This window comes from Topomyia yanbarensis, chromosome 3, assembly GCF_030247195.1.
Source record: "Topomyia yanbarensis strain Yona2022 chromosome 3, ASM3024719v1, whole genome shotgun sequence".
Lineage (NCBI taxonomy): Eukaryota > Metazoa > Arthropoda > Insecta > Diptera > Culicidae > Topomyia > Topomyia yanbarensis.
The window spans coordinates 414,554,290-414,574,981 of NC_080672.1; the positions used below are offsets into that span (position 1 = coordinate 414,554,290).

A 20,692-nucleotide genomic window follows, 5' to 3' on the forward strand; every position below is an offset into this window, starting at 1 on the left:
TCGGAGTGAATCTGATAAAACGCTTCCTACTAGTGGCGAATTTTGAGTTTGGACCGATTTTAGATAAAATTTCAAATTCATGCCTGTTGAAGTAATCCCGAACTGTCTTTCTATTTTTCTGAGGATCCAAATGGAGAAGTTTGGTTAGTTAGTTTGTACAAATCTTGAATTATAAGATCGGCAGAGCCATTAAAAATTTTTGGAGTTTTTTAGTATTTTTTCTTCAAAACTGGGTATCTACAATATTTTAAAAGTATCGAAAACACTTTATATAGTTGAGCCGAATACAGAGGCATAATTTTGCTGAAGAAAGTATATAGCTACAGCTAATGGGGTATGAGTTATTTAAGTTTTAATTAGATAACCTTTGACATTTTTAGAAATTCATCAAAAATAATGCTGTTCCAAAAAATAAATCAGTTCAAATGTGCTTTGATCACACATTGATTTTCGGAAAATGGAAGGAAAATGATGAAAAATGACGTTTTTTGTACGTCTTTAGTATGCCAGGACGAGGTTTAATGAGCATCTGGTGATTTTTTTGTAACTTAAATTATAAAAATAATAATAACTTTGTTAATGACGCCAAGTCTCTAATTATTTTTTGAAGAGTTAATTCTCCATAATTACTTTTATGAGGCATCTTCAACAAAATAATTGTGTCAGAAGATGTGCTGTATTCTGTTGTAAAACTTTTTCGAGGATATTTGCTCCAAATTCGACTATTTCGGAATTATGTGATCTGTGATATTAGTTTTTCAACACTCACCTCACTCTCCTGCATTTTTCTCCACTTTAAAGTTTCTAACATGGAAATAAGACCTTATATACAAAATGTGAATACGCCAATCAATTCAGCCTTCAACTATACGCTAAAACTTGCCATTAACTCGACACATTTGTTTAATTTTAGTGATTTTCAAACCCGCGTGGTTGCTATTAGTACACCCAAAACATTTTCCCAATGCAAATAATGCATTACACCGTTTCGTGCATATTCCGAATTAGAATCATGCCTTCTTTGAATTGTAGACCGAAAAAAGCTTCGGCATTATACCAATACAACATAATTAATGATGAAACAAATGGAATGAGAAAACACGTTACAATATAACAAACTCGCTTGTACAGGTGTTAGTTCCTTTTGCTTGCTTTGCTTTTGCACGACAAGGTGTATTCCACACAAATATGTCTCATTGGTACGAACTTCTTTCATCACACACAGTGACGATGGTTTGTCTGCAAACAACTCAATCTCGTAAATGCTATGCCCTGGTACACATTTAATTTGTTGACGAGTATGTGTGAGCTTTTCCCACAGCGAATGGCATCGATCCAGCAAAGAATGTAAACAAACAGGGAACCTTATATGCGCAATAAAAGTGTCATTACTAAGTAATGATATTACTGAAATTGGATGGGAATTCCATCATTACTCACCTTACATGATCATTAAAAGTGACATTACTGCTCAGTAATGCTATCACTAACGTCTCGTGTAAGGGGACCTAATGGTTTGTGCTCCTGTGCTCGTATTAATTTTCGATGATCATTCAACAGGACGGTGGAGTGCACTGGAATGGCATTTTCAAGGAAAATCAAATGACACTTCTTCACGAAAGAATAAAGCCAATAAATTCACCACCTGCACAAATTAAATGTTGCTATTCTGCACAGAATTTCTATTCCGGCAAAACCAAAAATAAAATCCAATATTCTAAATCTGTACGCAAGAAATTTGTAAGTGTATTAACAACCCACGAATCACTGTTACGTTATAGTTTCAGGGAACGCCGGGTTTATAATATAAACGTCGCCCTAACGATTCGATGATTGGCATGAGCTGTTCTCCGTAATATGCAGCAAGTTATGCTATCGAGAAATTAAAATAAGTAACGTGGGCATGTGTGAATATTTTCAGACCACTTATGCATACAAATGCACATGTATATGAATGAAGGTGTCCTTGGCATGTGTTTTAGTACAGCATTATTTTAATACCAATACTCTGATAACGGTGAGTTCATCAATACATTTCCAATTGTGGGATTGTGTAAGTTTCTACGGCGTCGTAGTAGCATAATGCATTTTTGTCCCGAACCAATAACGCTTTATATGCATTATACCAGTTATAATGCATATTTCGAATTGGAATCATACTTATTTTCATGTAAATCATACAGTTCGCGTTTTGGGTGTATACAAAATAATTTTAAAAAAATCGTCATGTGCTCATAAAAACCGATTCTAATGTGCTAGAGACAAGCGAAAAACGCAATTTTTCATCATTTTCCTTCTATTTTCCGAAAAATAATATGCGGGCTAAACACACTTCAGTTGTTTTATTTTGTAGAACAGAGTTATTTTTGATGAATATCATAAAATGTCAAAAGGTTATTTAACAAAAAAATAAATAACTCATACCCCATTGGGCGGAGCTAAACACTTTCTTCAGCAAAATTACGCCCCTGTATTCAACTATATAAAGTTTTTTCGATACTTTTAAAATATTGTAAATACCCAGTTTTGAAGAAAAAATACTAAAAAACACCAAAAATTTCACTTTTTACTAAGCTTTAATGGCTCTGCCGCTCTTACAATTCAAGATTTGTACAAACTAACTAACCAAACTTCTCCATTAGGACATTCAGAAAATAAAAAAAAATGCTGGAAAAAATCTAAGGTCGTTCAAGAGCACTTCAAGAGGCACGCATTTGAAATTTTACCCAAAATCGACCCATATTTCAAAAAATCAAAATTCGCCGCCATTTTAGCAAATTCACTCCGAAGAAGAAAGTAGTCCTAATACCCTAACCTTTCATTTAAGAAGTGAGCCCGATGACTTTTTTAACATGATGTCATTTTGGGACACCCTAGTCACTAGTCCTCTTCATCCATCGCTAATTGCTTTGAACTGATCAAAAGCTTCATTTTTTTACATAACGGACAACAGTTTCTACCTCCAAAATTGTCGTATCCGGCCAGCCGATTCCACGCGCAGGTGAAAAGCCAAATCATTGTCCAACATTTTCAAGCATGTGGTCGGCAGACAAAAGCAAATATATGATTATTTCACGAACCAGCAGCCAACCGGAGAGGTTATTATCGCTGCGAGGCGGCATTGTTTGTACGCACAATCAATTGTGTTGATTCAATGGCCAATAAACTGCTTTCATTAATAGATACTACAATTAATTGTCATTATACACTTCAATGTGCTGTTTGTGTTTGGCAACGAAAATACGCCCGAACTAAATGAATGGGTTTTGTTCGAATAATATACACTGGCATGCTTTGAAACAGGTTTGAAGGAGGAGCAGTTTGGTACTTTGTTCGAAGCAGCTGGAGCAGTTCGGTACTTTCTCGTGTCCGGCTATTACAATAAATCGTTTCCTTTCTGATTGAGTCAACCGAACACGAACCGGACTAATTTTAGATGTTCTGCTATGCGTGATGTGTACTAAATCGATCTGGTTGCTAATTGACCCAACTAGCTTTCACGAAACAGCTATTTTGACGTTGTAATTTTTTGTACCGATTGGGAGTTTGTATTAAAACTATTCATTATGTTTAAACATAATATACTGCTGTATAATTGAATTCCTTTGGTTTTCGATCGTTCAAGCGAGAAAATTTAAAAACAGCAACCAACCGTTGCGACACTGTAAACTATGTGATATCTCTTTCGAGTCCCAGTCCGGTTCTAGTATCCTGAAGAAGGAACTACGTCGACACTGTCTAAAAAGTTACCAAAAAACTTCATTCTCAGCTATTAATTTGAAACAAAGATAGTTGAACCGAACGACCAACCGCAAGCAACGCCCCTCCATTTACGCTAAAATGAACAAACAAAAGCTTATCGAAATGGCAGCAAACAACCTTTTAACAGCCCAAGTGGTAAACTTTCCCGATCCTGTCTAGTAGTTTTGCCACCGTCGTTACATGTTTTTCTCCCATGTAGCGCTTTCCGAAGAACGCTAGTGCATTATTGGCCGGTGGTTTTCCCACATTTTCAACGATGTCTTTTACCATTTATTTTTCCGACCCATCAAAAGCGTCTTCCTGTGCAGAGGACATACCCGGCTGCAAGTTTGCCGTTACCCTACCATTAAACGGAGTACGGTTGCAAATTTTCGGCCGGCAGTGTGTCCATGTAAGCTGCAATTGACGCGAAAAATAGAACGGAAAAGAAAAGTGTGGCGTTCCTGTCCGTTGATGTTTTCCGCTTGCTTGCTTGCCTGTCCGTCCGTTTGCTTTCATGTACCTAGATTTTACTCGGTTGCCGACGCCCGCCCGCCCGTGGCCAACTATTTACTTAAATAACTTTCCCATTTTCTTTCGTTTTTTTTCGTTCACATTTTCCCACTATCAGTTGAGAGTCATCAGCCTCGGTCGCGTCAGAACATAAATCAAGCGGAAAACATCCGCCAACACCGTCAACCTCCGCTGGCGAAGCCATCTCCGACCAGTGCTGCCAGTTTCTCCAGTACCAGCGTTTCCGGTGACAGCGGCGAAAGTGTCAAAGTGAGTGCTCTGATTGAAGTTCACCAGCAAAAACAGCGCGAACTGTTGCGTCAGGATAGTTACAAAGCGGCGATTCGTAGTGCAAACAGTTCGGTGGAGAATTTAGGTGGTCCTGATCAGGAACCGGAAGCGGACGCCACTCCGGTCAGTGTTAGTGCCAAGTGTCAAGAGTTCGAACGTAGGCTTCAGCGTAGTGCTAGTAGCGAAGGTCGTAAGCCAATCAAGCCAACCGCAGCATCACCGCCGGTGTCCTCGTCGCCTAGCTTCAAAGTTAGTGTTGCCAGCAATGTGCCTCCCTCGCCGCCACCGCCTTCGACGATCTCCGCAGCCTCGGCAGCTAATCGCACCGGTAGCTATACTGATTCTGATACGTGTGTTGGTGAACGTGACCGTGACTGCAGTGTCGTGATGGTGACGTCTAACGCTGATAACACTAGTAACACCTGCAACCCACTGACCGACAGTAACCGTAACCACCATCGGCGTAGCTTCTCCGAGGCTGGCCTGCTGCATGAGATTGACCGGGCGCTAGTGCTTGCTAAAGATTTCTTGTTTTCCAGGGGTAACGTAGAGTGTGTTTTGGCTTGCTGTTTGTCTGCTGTGTCGCGTGTTGTGTGACGTTTGTTTTCCGTCGTTTGGCTGCTTGCTTTGTTCGACAAAAATAAATTAATCCAAATACATTCATCCCTTAAATAACACTAATGTTACATAATGACAGATATTGTCTCATTTAATAATAACACAAAATACATTCAAATCCGAACTAATTCAAGTTTCAGGTAAATTTTAGACCGTACGATGATTGTTTTTTATTTAAATAGCCAACAACAACATTGAAGCAAGCCATGAATCATCTGGCACCTTACCCAGAAAAATAAGAAGAAAAAAACAAAAACTCGTCACCAAAGATTGAGACCGCAGCCAATTTAAATCACGTCTAAGTTTGCCGTGTCACTTTGTCCGCACTGCTTCGCCTATTTCAACGAGGATCGCGACAGGGTTGGGCGGGAGAGACAGGTTGACACAGGGGTGGTATCTTCAAAGTTCGTCAAGTGATTCGTGTGCCGTGGTGTGCCTACCTTCGCGCGCTAGGATGGGCTACCGTCATATGGTCGGATTTTTTTTTCATTTGTGGGTGGGAAAATAATTTAAAAATATCCTACCGGTCGTATATCGCACGGACGAAGCGTTAGTACAAAGGCGGAACGAATGCCGTCGTCCTCGAGTAGTAGTAGTAGTACTGCTCGTTGGCCCTCGGTCTACGGTGTGGGCGACGGATTAGTCTCATCGTGCCGCCCCGTTTGATCTATGGGTCAAGTAGGTGTTTACCTTCGCTTATTGTCGTCGGGCAAAGAAGGATACTTTGTGTTTGTTTTCAATTGGTTTCTTGGCTGGGTTTTAATTGGTATACTCGGAAGCAATAGCTTGGATCCTTCAGATTGGATATCCGCATCAATACAGTGGGTTTTATCCCTTTTAACTAGAATCTGCATTGTTGTAATAATTGATGATTACAAGAAAAATATTTTTTCCTTGAAAAATGGCACTGAAGCATACAGTACTGTAAATCTCTTTTGTAAACCGCAAAAGTATCTACAGTAATTGGAGTAATGTAATAAGTAAATACACTAAGCGTCGTTACTAGTAAATGGTAGTTTCCGACAATAATCAGTTCGCAAAATTATAAAAAATCGGAATATTCACTTGAGATATAGGAATTAGAGTTTTCAAAAGAATCATAAATGTGACAACATGTTAGTGTAACTTGCACAGCCCGTAATGAAAGCATCCTAAAAAACTCTATACCAATGCCTTAGTGCTGTCTCTCTCTAGCGAACAGATTCGGTTGAACCAAAAAAATAAAACTAACCTTTAAAAGCTGAATTTGTATTTCCACTTTATCTCATCAGTAACTGACAGACCGACTCGGCCGTCAGTGAAAACACTGAACCGAAAAATGTCACTCAACTTGTCCTAATTGCGACGTCAGCCCCGACCAGTCGTCTTTTGAAATAATCAAAAAAAAATAGCTCTTGGTAAAGTTTACCGTGCGCTTCGTAAATTTGATGGAGATTTTTTTATGATGGAAAACTGTCAGCCGTGATCTCTATAAACTATCAAAACGAAAACTTAATAAGCAGGATCCATTCCGAAACCATTTATTTTGGATTATTTTCTGCCGAATTCTTTGTGGCAAGATTTCATGAAATAATCTTTAGGTGCTCGCTTAACCATGCAGAGAGACTTCTACTTTGGCTGCTATTTTACAATCAGCGTTCATCTGTGATATCGATTATACTTTCATACGTTAGTGATTATATACATTCTAATAATTAATCTAAGTAATTTGCCGATACTTAAGGGGTTACACCACTGTAGAACTTGAAAAAATAGGCATGTTTCAGGAATTTTCCTAGTCTCAATTAAGAGGTGAATCGAGATCTTGTCAACTGGGGTTTGTAATACTCAAAATTTAATATTTTCCGTATAATTGATTGTTTTTACATTCTAAGATACTTGTAACATAAAGTGTCGGCCATTTTGAAAATATCTTGAATATGTATGATCAAAACTATAGCGGTTAAAACTTTGCCATTTTCTGCCAACTATATTTCAATAGGCAATTTTTCAAATCACGAAGAGCGACTAAAATGGTGTGACTGGTTGAATCTATAAATCAAAAAGTTAGGAAAAATGTTTCGATTTGATGTCTTCAGTATGTGACAGTCTTTAGTTCTGCTTTTGCTTGTCATGTAATAAAATAAGGGAAACAATCTTAAATCAGAGAGAAAAGAGAGGAAAATAGCATAAACCACTCGAAATCGAGTCAAGTCAAGTGTTCTACTCCATGTGTCGGAAGTAAGTGATGCTGAAATTATTAAGTTCACCTAAATTTATAGTTTCTAATTATTTTGAATATGAAGAGATGGCTTTTTGGTCACGGGTTTCAGACGACAATATCTATATTTCGTCTAATACCAACGTTTCGAAGGTCTACGCCTTCATCTTCAGGGCAAAAAACGGTAACAGTATTATCTTAGTCAATAATAGATAATACTGTTACCGTTTTTTGCCCTAAAGATGAAGGCGTAGACCTTCGAAACGTTGGTATTAGACGAAATATAGATATTATCGTATGAAACCCGTGATCAAAAAGGCATCTCTTCATATTAAAAACAAAGTGGTCGTCATTCCTACCATCTAGTTATTTTGGTGAGGTCATCAATGTTACATTTAACAAATTTTACGTGAATTAGAAGCTTTCCGTAATCAGTGCTAAGTAATTTTCTTTCGATTAGTGAACGATTTCTGAGCAGTTTCCTTGTGTATTCCTATTAATTCCTGGGTAGTTCTCATTAGTAGATTAAATCATTGAAATATTTAAGATGCATTGTCCGAAAACCCATGAACTCCGAAATAAAACCTTCAAATGTTCACATATAATATTTGCTTAATCTAGGTAAACTTATCAAGTCCCAACCGTTTTGCAATATTTCTGAAAGTCAATAGAGCTAAGGTTGATATCGTTGCTTTGTAGTGAAATCAGTAGTTTTCTGCACACGCTTTACATTTTGTCTTTTACCATAGTTTCAGAGATCTAGGAATTCTTCCGAAATAGAAAAATCAGCCTGCGATGTTTTTAATTCGTAAATCTAATGATATAAAAAGAATCAATTTCAAAAAATTAGAATATGTGAAAGAATCTACTTATATATATATATATATATATATATATATATATATATATATATATATATATATATATATATATATATATATATATATATATATATATATATATATATATATATATATATATATATATATATATATATATATATATATATATATATATATATCGTGATTCGCTGGATGGGCCGCACCCTCTGTCCAACTAACGAATTTGATTCGCTAGTTGGACCGAAAATGTATCTGCTTACATCTCTAATTATTGTCAGTTCGATTGTCAAAGTGAATTTGACATGAGATTTTGACATTCAGATGCTTTTTAGTTGGACAATGGTCCAACTTAAAGCGGTTTAGTTAAAAAAATGACCAACCAGCGGATACCGACTGTAGATAAATAAATAGTTATTCTCAGTTGAGGAATTCCATGAAGAACCATCGGAAAATCGTGACCGACCATCTTAGATTCCAATGAAACTTCACACATTTCACCGGCATGGAAAACTAAACATTTTCCACAATCAGTATTTCTACGTGCATTAATTTCAAAAAAAATTAGTTCGATTACTGTATTTTATGCAGCAAAGCTTTCTGAGAACGAGTTACAGGGGATGAATATTTCTGTACAAAAAATATACACTGAAAAAATGTCATTTTTCATAAAAATAAAAATTTGTGTTAAAAATTTGAATTGCAAAAAAACAATTTTTTCTAATTTTTGCCTTTCTCATATAAAGAAAGGCTATGCAATCACTCCAAAAATCGATTTTCCAACCGAGGCCCGGAGGGTATCCCATTCGATTCAGTTCGTCGAGATCGCGAAAAGTCTGTGTGTATGTATGTGTATTAGGGTGGCACAAATTTTAGAATTCAGTAGAACAGATCTAAAACTACTCGCTATACTACCTCATTCAACCATGCAAAATGTTGATTTGATAGGTTGCACTATATTTTAGCACAAATGGTTTAAAGTTTGTATGCGATTTAACACGGATAATCGATCTACAATATTTAATATTTCGTAGACTCGTTCCTGTGTATTCTAAAAATATATGCTATGCTAATTTCGGTAGATACGAGTACCGTGTACAATTTCCCCGAAGAGTGTGATACGTTATGACTTCTGGTTCAAAAGTTATTCTTTATACAATGCTTAAATGTCTACATCGTTGGTGAAAATTGAATTTATCTGGATACTCTGGCTGATATTTCAATCAAAGTTAACCGTGATAAGCTAGTCATAAACCGAATTAGGTAGCTATCAACATAGGCGGTTTTATAGTTCAGATGCGAGCGTCATAAATAGACAATCTGAAGGACATGAGTTCGGTTCTTAATTCTTTAATATTTGAATTATTTTTTGCTGTCTGTAAAGCGGAAACGTTATTATGTAGAATTGTTAGTTTCAAATAAAGTAATATGGAAGATTATTACCGTTATTTCTGACGTGTTATTTTATTTTAGCAAAGTTATGTTCTAACGTTATATTCACGATGCTACTCCAATCTTAATGCCTGGATGATACGTTCAAAAGTTTTGGTTAAAATCAAATAGTGCTTCATTGCCGGAGACACTCTTGCTGGTGTATAGTGACAGATATTGGCCCCCATACTCAATTAACCTTCAGTTTACGGGGCACTCCATAGCAGTTCTAGTTCCAGCTTCACAGGGATGTGGTGAACAACAGTTGAGCTTCAAAATAACGGGAATCTTTCCCGCTTCAGTCTCGTTTCAATTTTAATTTGCTCAACGCATATTATTGTACACAAAAAATACATAAAAATAATTCTGTTATAATTCGATCCCAAGTCCTTTAGATCACATGTTTCGGATGATACCATCTGGACTATCTTTCCGCTTTACACCAACGGTATAACTGGTGATCACAACAAATACGTCAAGGTTCACTTGATTGAAAGTTCAGCTTGCCGGGTAGCCAGAGATAGCACTATTTTCATAACTTTCAGAGCAACGAAAGTTTAATTTTGCAATAGCTCATGAACCAGTTGTCATAGGTATGAACTGTCTTTAGAAGAAGTTGTTCTACTTGACTGAATCTATAGAATGTACCATACAATATATTTTTCAGCGGCACCAGGTGGCATAATTATGAATTTAATGAAAATGTATTATTTTCTCATAGTAAACTCCATACAAACTTGGAATGGTTTGTGCTAAAACATGCTCCAACAGATTTGATTCAGATTTAGCGTAGGAGCTCGTTGAAGAATTACGAATTTTTCTAACTTGGTTCTGCGGTATTCAATTTTTTTCATACATCCTCGTGCCACCCTAATGTGTATGTGTGTATGTATGTGTTTCAAATGATGTCACTCAATTATCTCAGAGATGGCTGAAACCGATTTGCACAAAGTCAGTTTCAAATGAACAGTTTAACACTCCCATAAGACGCTATTGATTTTTTAGTTGATCGGACTTTCGGTTCCGGAGTTACGGGTTGAAGAGTGTGGTCACACAGCAAATTTCCATATAAACTGGTAACCCTGTGATGTCCAAATGATGTAACACAAATTCAAATACGTTCAAAATTACTTGGATTTGCGGGTCTAGAACACTAATGACCAATTAAAGTAGTTTTGACCGCATTGGTCACCTATGACGGATCTTGATGCCCCCCTGGGAACTCGCCAAGTTCCCGAGCTAATGCCACACCTATTTTCCATCAAACCCTTAACCGATGTTTACAAACTTGATTTCAAATGAAAGATATAATACTCCCATTGACTGCTGTTGAATTTTATTCAGTTCTGACTTTTGGTTCCGGAGTTACTGGTTGGTAATTGCGGTCACATAGGAATTTCTCATATAAACCTGTACAATCGTAATACCTCATAGGTATAAAATCTATTGAAATGACCATCAATTTACTTCGATTCGCAGGCCTAGATCACTGGTGGCGAATCAAAAATTATTGGAATGTATTGTCCACTATCGATAATTCCGGAAGTCCCGGGGTTCCGGGTAAATTCCAAATCTATAGCCACTTCTGTGATGACAACCAAATGTCAATTAGTCTCAAATGGAAGGTATAATATGAAGTTCGGTGTTGAATCTTCCATCTACCACTTCACCTCCTACCTCTCAACCCCCAGCCCTCTCTCACCCCCCACCCTCTCAGACCAATCTCCCAGAGGCATTCCCTTCATCCACCCCGTATACTACAATAAGTTAGATGATTCCCAACGTATCCTCCCGCTCCCAGTAATTACATCCCTTCCCTTCTCCACCATGAAGTTAACATGAAGACAACATTGAACTCACGCTGGTTAAGCTATATAAATATTATATTTTTGTTTGTTTCAAGTGTGTCAGTATCGATCAAGTGTAATAAGAATGTAATAGACATTTCAATAATGTTATATTGAACAAAACCAGCCATTAGATCATGGTTTGGATAAATGAGAAAGGCACAATTGCATCACTAGGTGGATTAAAACAGGTTTTTATATAAAAGTTCTCATAACTTTGAATAGAAAAAAAGTTTAATAGTTGGTGTTTTAAAGTAAATTATGTGCTCTAAAATAATCTGCAAGTTGTCCAAATGGTACTTTAGTGTAAAATAAAAACTAAAAAAGTTATAGAAATAAAACCGTTTTTTAAGAAACACCCTAAAGCTTACATTTGGATTTCCCGTGCAATGGAAAGTATAAAAGCTAGAGGTTGCATGTTTTCAGCAAATTTGTCTAAAATGTGTTGCTATACAACTTCATCGAGGACAGTGAAGCTCTATCTCGAACCGTTAAAAAGTTTAATTTTTTATATTGATAAAATAAGAACCACCCTACCATCTGCTTAAACAAAAAGTAGGGCCTTGCTAAGCACAGTAATTTTGTCAAATATATTGTAAGGCTAAGTCATTTAATTTTAGCAAAAAGTTAAAATTCCTGGACCACTGTGCATTGGCCTACGATTGTTCTTGATTTCATATAAGCAGTGCTGATGGCGTCTACCATTGAGATCCCTTTCCGGAATCCAAACTGCCTCTGCGATAATCTGTTCTCACTGTCAACGTAGTTCATCAGCCTGTTAAGGGTGATCCTTTCTAGAAGTTTACCAACAGCCGGTATTTCTATTGAACTAACCTAGAAACGCCATGATTGCGGTTTTCAGGTTCCACGTCGGGGATACGGTCCGGTTCATGAGCTTTCTTTGCTTTCAGCCCGTTAGCCACTATAAGGAGCTCGTCGCTGGAGATTCGATTGTCTTCAGCATTTCCACCGTCTTCATCAACGTGTAGATGGCCATGCGGTTGGGTCGTGCTTCGGGAAAAGATCATCCACGATAATTTCCAGTTTGCCAATGCACTTTTCAGCTGGCGTCGTTGGACCCTTGAACTTCGCCTTTTTGTACCCATGGACATAAGAAGCCTCTCGTCATGTGGCCCTTCCCGCCTTTTATTATGCAGAGCATGCACTCAGGTTGCAATTCCTTGCCTCCGTTTGTTTAGTGGCTCTAGGACTCAATCGTAACGAGCACACCGACCATCCAACTTTGATTTTACCGGTCGACATAAACTGGTTGGCGATAAGCGTATCGCTGTTATCTATGTGCCACTATACGCCTTCCTCAACTTGATTGACATTGAGGTGACATTGCTCTATTAGCGCGCTCCTCACTTCGTCTTTCGTTGTGATTCCTGCACTCGATCGCCGCTTCCTGCACTATAACTCTCACGTTCGCTTCTCCTCCCACCGCTTCTGCCACGAGTTCTTGATAGGTCGAGGTCTTGATCGACGGGACCTTCTTCAGTTCGAACAGAGCCTCACCTTTATGAGTAGATCTGGTTCTTACTATGTTCTTCCCTAGCTCCTTCAGCTTGGGATCCTTTCTCACCTTTTTGAGGATTGCAGCATACGTCACGACGTTGTTTGCTTTGAAGACTATGTCCCATATACCTCTCTTGGTGCAGCCGAAGGTTTTCTTTCTTCTCTTTCTGCTTTTCGTCATTTTCTTTCTGTTTTTTCTTCTTTTATTCTTTGATTTCTACGGTTCGCCATCTATCTTCCACTTGTTGGCCATTTCGCTTTCCTTCATTAACCTTCTCGGGCTTCTTCGGTTTCTCTGCCGCTCTTGGTGTTTGCCTTACTCTTTTCATGGAACGGGAATACCGATCACCCTCCGGCGTCTCACTAGCTTCTGTTTTCACTACCTCCGTTGTCATCAGTGCATTTTCGGCGTTTTCAGCTCTCTCCAGTAACGCCATCTGTTGTGCTTCTTCGACAAAGTTATAGACAATTAAATTATCTTTCTTAGTTTCACTTACAGTGATAATACGATGCATACAGTGCCACCTAGCGGTGAAAATGCGAGCTAATGGGTTTTCTCCATGTAAAATGTCGAAAAATCCCACACAAATTTCAGGCACGTTGGTCCGGTAGCTAGACTTGTCCGATTTGCTTCAAATTTGGAGCAAGTACTCCTGGTGAGACTAGGAATTGAGTCAGGGGTGGGCAAGTGGGTGGTGTGAGTCATTTTTTTCTTGTCACTCTAGGGGCACAGCCAGTTAAGCTTCTGAACTTCTGTCCTGAACTCCTGCCACTGCTACCCCCTGCAGTTCATCGAGACGAGAAAATGTATGTGTGTACGTGTGTGTGTGTTAAATAATTTCACTCAGTTTGCTTAGAGATCACCAAACCGATTTGCACAAACTTAGTTTCAAATGAACGTTATAACGCTTCTATAAGCTACTATTGAATGTTTAGGCGGACTTCTTGTTCCGGAGTTACGGTCTAAAAAGTGCGGTCAAACAGCGAATTCTCATATAAACTGGTACCACTATGGTACTAAAAGGATGTGCAGATCTTGATCACTAATGGCCAATCAAAGTCACTTTGACCACATTGGCCACCTATAACGGTCCTTGATGCCCCCTGGAAACCTGCCAAGCTCCTATGTTAATGTCACATTTCTTAACGAGTTGTTGACTCTACTTTTACAAACGTGATTTCAAATGAAAGATACTATACTCCAAATGGCTGCTATTCCTTTCAGATCTGATTTGTGGTTCCGGAGTTATAGGTTGATTAGTAAGTTTGGATTATTGTTTACTTTTTATTGTGAAGTAAGGGAAAACAAATAACTTGTAACGTGACAGGTCGAAAGTTCGAAAAAGTTTTTTGGACCACACCGAATGCTTTCATGACTTATATATTTTTTACAACATTGAGTTTAGTTTTGAAGCAACATGGTGAAGACAAGAAACAAGAACAAACAGTTCAACTTACAAGATTGATCCAATTACATAAAAAATCTTCGACTCAGATGAAACCTCTTACGTTTAGTCTTTATGGGAGACTAAATATTTTCCATAGGAAAAAAAATTAAACAAATAATTTTTTTAATCGTGAAAACCGCACCCATTTTTTTGTTGCGTATATATGGTCCCACAACTATTTACTCTTAAAACTGTTGGGTACAAGAAATGCGAAAGTCTTGTTTCGATCAACGTGGAAGCTTTTATTGCAGTGCTAGAAGCTGTTCAATTTTTAGCTTTCGATGCTCAATAAAATTCTCTTAGGATTTTTACAATAGTGCAAATGCTTCGAAATGGTAGTCGAGTTCGATAGCAGCTATTTGCTTAACTTGTTCGTGCTAGCAAATCTGATTTATATCATTAGCAAGGTTGCCACTATTTTTCAAAGAAATCTGGAAAAAATCAAAGAAATCTGGAAAATCTCGCTTGACAGCGAGCGCAAAGCCATCGAAATTTGGCATACATTTTGGTCTTCATAGAACGTGATTTTTTGCTGGAAGCTTAAAAAACTCTTGCTGTTCCAGATAAATCTGGCATAATGTTATCCCCTCTGGGGTGTAATGTCGAATTCAGGATATGTTGAATAATCTGGCAAAAAATTTGATTTGAACGAATGTCTGTTCAGTTGGGAAAAACTATTTCGTAAAATTACCTTTTCTCAAATTAAACACTTTATACAAATGTAACGTGAAAGATTTCTGTTGTAACGTGACAGATCATTTGAAAAGCCTGTTTTAATCCACCTAGTAGTGCAGTTGTGCCTTTCTCATTTGTCCAAACTACTATTCCATGGCTGGTTATGTTCAATACAATGATGGAAATGTATATTACATATCCAGTACGATTGGCACATACATAAAATGGATCGACAGCCACGAACTTGAGCTACTATGTGACGACACTGAAACATCGCTAAAAACCAGCGGCGGATCAAGGAGGAAGATCCGGGGGGTCCAGACCCTGCCGAAAATTTTCAACTTATTTAAAATTTTTAAACTAGTTTAATTTTAAAGTAGCAACCCTTCACTACATACTCCTACCTAAGCCTATATAAGTCAAAAAAATTCAAAGAACATGGCCGGGATTAAATTGACTATTTTTAGAGTGATTGCATAACCTTTCTATATGAGAAAGGCAAAAATCCATAAAAATTTCAAAAAAATGTTTTCTTCAAGCAACCTTATCTCAAACTTGTTTTAGTTTTCCAAGCTTTAGCTTACAACTTAAACGCATTATGGGCAGCTAATGGAACAGGTTCTTTTAAATTTATCAAATAACCTTAGAACTCGCGTAACGCGACAAACGCGTCCGCTTGCCAATAAATAAATCATGATGAGAAAAAACTTATTTTATGATAAATGTGTGTCCTATGGATCTCAGTAATGTGTAAGTCTACTTTCTACCTCTACCGCAGAAAAACCTACAATCGAGCCAAGTGAACAACAGGCCTCTCGATCTAGTTCTTTTTTATTATAGAGGTTTTAACCTTAGGGTCATTCGCCTCTTTTCGGGTTAGAGAAATCTCTTTTGAAAAATCTCTAACCCTATGTTCGGGGTTGGGAATCGAACCCAGGTGAGCTGCGTACAAAGCAATCGATTTACCAATTGCGCTATGCCCGACCCCTCTCGATCTAGTGCGCATTGTCTCGAGAACAAAGGAAACATCGGATTATTCTTGCCACCATGAATAAAGTTGTCGAAAAAGCTCCACTCCAATCCAACGCCGCGGTTGTTAACTTCAAATTTTGTTCAATACGACTGAGTTTTTGTGAAGTGGAATACTTTCTAAAGGTAAAAATGCAACTTAGGCTTACGGAAGTCTTGTACCTTCAGTAGCATCATCTTCGCAATGCAGTGTTAATATCATTCAACACATTAGCACAAGCCGAGCGTTTCGTTTTGGAGAACAACTTAGAACACGTGGTTGAAAGTTACAAGGCTGGAATTAAGATCCCCGTATATATTGAAAATGTTCTTTTTATGGGTTATGTTCGGCTTCCAGTCTTCTAAATATTTAACAAAAGGGAATAACACGAAATAGATTTCTTGGTTACGGACCGTTTTCGGATAATTATTAAATCGCCACGTACGTGAGTCATTGGCAATACGCAAAAACAGCTAAATATGACAATTGCACCAATATATATATATATATATATATATATATATATATATATATATATATATATATATATATATATATATATATATATATATATATATATATATATATATATATATATATATATATATATATATATATATATATATATATATATATATATATATATATATATATATATATATATATATATATATATATATATATATATATATATATATATATATATATATATATATATATATATATATATATATATATATATATATATATATATATATATATATATATATATATATATATATATATATATATATAAGGTGTGCTTGACGATAACACGGTAACTAGATTAATTTATTGAGAAAGGCGCAATACATGCCGCCGAAACGTCGGATGAAAAGTAAATATTCCGCTTGTTAAATATTTCAAAGACTGGAAGCCGAACATAACCCATAAAAAGAACTCCACCAACAGTCGTTAGTTTTCTCACAAACTATTGAAAATGATTATATAGATGTAAGGCTACATGACCTATCACTCCGTACCCCTACTGAGCCAATTATAAAATGCATGTCGCAACACGGAGAAGTAGAATCCGTTGTACCTGATATTTGGAGAAATTTCTTCCCTGGTGCCCTAACGGCGTTTTTGTAGTGAGGATGCGAGTTGAAAGGCTTGTGCCCTCCTGCTTGATAATTAGACTTATAACTCACGAAATTACAATTAAACAATCTACGCTATGCACCTATAAGGGGCAAACTTCTACGTGCAAAGATTATAATCAGACAGCACATCATGAACAACCTTGCGCGAAAGATGCAGAGGAAAATGCATCTCAACCGTTTGCCAACTCATCTCTGGCAAACCAACCCCAAAACAGAGTTTTCAATACCAATGCCTGAACAACAAACGGTGGCCAAATGTATGGCAGCTGTTCAGACCATAATTATAACCGCAAAAGAAGCACCCAGCACCCCAAAATCAACAATGACGAGGAATCAACAATAAGTTCACTGCCGTTCAACGCATAATTGTTCCATGTATATAGGGAATCCCCTAGGTCACGGGACAAATATGCTTATAACGGCAGTGCAAGAAGCAGAGAAGAACATCTGATCGTGGGCACCAAGCAAGCCTCGACCAGGAACTGAAAAACAAGAGAGAAGGTGGATTGAAACAAGTTTATATCGAGCTGTCAGTTATGTAATGGACGCGTTTTAAAAACTTTTCGCTGGTATTCGTTTCGTTCGTCCTCTACGTTTTTAATCCTGATCGTTTCATGGGTCTCTGAACAACACTTTGCGAAGAATTAGGTCTTTCGGCATAGTCCGGCCAATTACGATTGAATGAGCAATCAGCGCACTTTCGTTTTTCGCACGTGTTGTTCCCGGTTTTGTCCAAATCTTTGCTTGCACTATCATCCGATCCTAATACCTTTGGAGTATCTTTGATACGGTCGAATGATCTGTGTTCCAAAGTCGCGATACGACAATCAAGAATACACTCTAAAAAGAAACTAGGCAAAATTTGGTTAACTTCGGTCGAATACTATCGTTTTAGTTTCTCTGGCTTTGTGGCCCTTACTTATCGTTCAGGGTAGATCCTTGTTGTCTCTTGCTGTATGCAGAAGCCGTCACCACTCCACTCGGTCCATTCCCTAGTAACAATTGAGGTTTCATGGCACTCTTGGAGCCCCTCTTAAAACTTAGAATGCACTTGTAGTGTGCTATAAAACCAGAATTGTTACTTGGGTTCCTGCTTGTCGCCAGCCTCACAGTCTTCAAAGGGTCCGCAGGTCGTCTATCTGATCGATCCACCGTGCTCGCTGTGCGCCCTGTATTCTTGTTCCTGTAGGGTCGCCCTCAAGAACCATCTTCACCGGGTCGTCCTCCGATATTCTTATGACGTGTCCAGCCCACCGCAAACGTCCTATTGTTGCGGTATGCGCGATGGATGGTTCTTCCAGCAGCTGAGGCAACTCATAGAAAGAGGTTTTGTCGCTTTCCATCAAATAACCACGAGCAATAGTACAGATTCGCAAGTACAGCAAATAATCATGTGACATGGTTTGCAGTTACATTTCCCAAGCAAATAGTTTTAACCAATCAGAGTGACGCATTGCTAGGTTTTGTTGAAAACATAGCTTCTTTCATAGAAGCATTACGTCGTGACGGTGAAGCACACTGTATGGCTTTGGACCAAGGGGTTCCATTCAAACAATGTAAGCTTAATTAATCAGATTGTTAGCAATACTAAAAATAAAGTTTACAAAATCAATAAAAATAATATCAAGCGTCGAGTATAGTAACGTTTCATTGATTTCGCAACACGATCACGACAGTTGAGCAATTTGTTCAGCTATAATTTTATTAGCCAACTAAACTGTCCCCACAGCATTGAAATCATACAATACGTCACAACATGTGGTTTTCATTAACGGAAATTTCATGATCTTCTTACGGGTTTAAACGAGCTAAAAGCTATCACTACGCTTATTGCTTTTTTTTGTGTTCAATAAAGCATTGGTGGCACAGAATAAGACCGTGTATTTCCCGTGCACTGATTATTTCCCAAAAATCGAAAAACAAAAATTTCCTCGCATTTTATCAAAACTTCAACCCAGCCCACTGCACTGTTTACCGACAGCACATTCGCCAAAACGCGACCACACAAACCTCTAATTAGCTCGTCTCAGTGTCTTCACGTCTCTCACAATCTGTCACGTTGCGGTTTGCATTCTGGTTCTCGAGTGTAGCGAAAAACCAGTCTACTTCATCCAACAGACACACACACGCACCTACGAGCTTCAAGCTAAAACTTTTCGCCTACTGCGTGCGAGTGTGTTCCATGTTGCTAGTACTTCTAATCCGCAGGCGCAGTCGATTCAATTCTGATTGCCAAGCGATCATCAGTAAATGATGGTTTCCACTGACGGCGAAGACGATCGTCGTTTTCCCGTGGGATCATCGCATTAGCGTACCCACCGTACATACCTGTTGACTGTTTTTCCCCGATGATCGTCGGTTTTGTTTCGCTCGCGTTTTCCGTACTCTAGGTCCTTCGTGTGGGTGTGTGCAGTTGGTTTTTCGGGCAATCGTCGATGGTGTGGGATGATGAAAATTTTCGCGCGCCTTGCGCTCATTTTCAGTTCCCAATCGAGAGCGGTCCGTACCGATCGCGTCCCCGGGAAGATAGATCGCGTGTGTTGGATTCGAGAGAAGCATAGTAGCTAGCTAAGCGGGTTGGTGGAAAAAGTGGAAAAATAAGTCACAATGAAACGCATTTGTTTTCCAATAGAATTTGCATTTTTATTTCACTTTATCCACGGCTAGTGGTGGCAGAATGCGCGCGCGAGGGTAGAACTAATTGAAACAATTTTCCAACCCAGTCAAGTGCGATGACCTAAAAAGGAAAAAGTGAGAGGAAAAACAAACACTCGAAGAGAATGGTGACAACGAGATGTGAGGTCGGTTTTTGGTGGCCGCCGCCGCCGGGAGGAAGGGAGTTGGGGAAACAACAAAGAAAAATTGAAAAAGAAACTTACCTTCACTGCAGTACAAGTGCATTTCGTTCTTCCAACAAGTTCGCTGTTCGGATGCAGTGAACATTAGTAGCTTTGGTAGCTCAGCCTGCGCCGGAGAGCAAATAAAACGTGACGGTCGATTCTCCATACATAAGAAGAGGAAAAAACTTTGCATAGTACTGCAGAATTAAAAAAAAAACAGAAAGCAGCAGCAGTAGAATAGAATTTCCTTTTTAATTTCGTTTTGCTATCGTCGTTTTGTAGCATGTTGCGACGGAGGTAGCAGTCAGGAAACTAATAAAAATGGTAACAGATATTTTAATTAAATTTTGCAAGTGGTTGTTGTTCCTGGTTCCGATCCAGGCCAACGTTGGGAAATGTGTTGGAAAATTTGCAATTTGTTGCAATGACAGTGTGAAACTGCGGAAAAGTATGAAATTGTAAAACAATGAATCTGTTGGAATAAGAAACTGTAAAACTTTAAAACCGTTAAACTAGAATCGAACACAAACAGAACTGTAAATCAATCATTCCTCGTAATCAAATGTGTCCAATTTCATTA

At 38.1% G+C, this 20,692-nt stretch overlaps 1 protein-coding gene across 20 annotated transcripts in view; it reads left to right on the forward strand.

The window, feature by feature from the left end:
* Positions 1-20,692, forward strand: part of LOC131691248 (sorbin and SH3 domain-containing protein 1) — a 410,190-nt gene that overhangs the window by 176,867 nt on the left and 212,631 nt on the right. For 13 of the 20 annotated variants that reach the window (XM_058977500.1, XM_058977497.1, XM_058977491.1 and 10 more), the window contains exon 2: positions 4,373-4,873. The exons of 5 other annotated variants lie outside the window; for them this stretch is intronic. In XM_058977500.1, the coding sequence (XP_058833483.1) occupies positions 4,373-4,873 (501 nt within the window). Of the gene's footprint in view, positions 1-4,372; positions 4,874-4,917; positions 5,087-19,718; positions 19,849-20,692 lie in introns of those variants that run through there. 2 more of the 20 variants (XM_058977507.1, XM_058977508.1) reach the window with 2 other exon arrangements.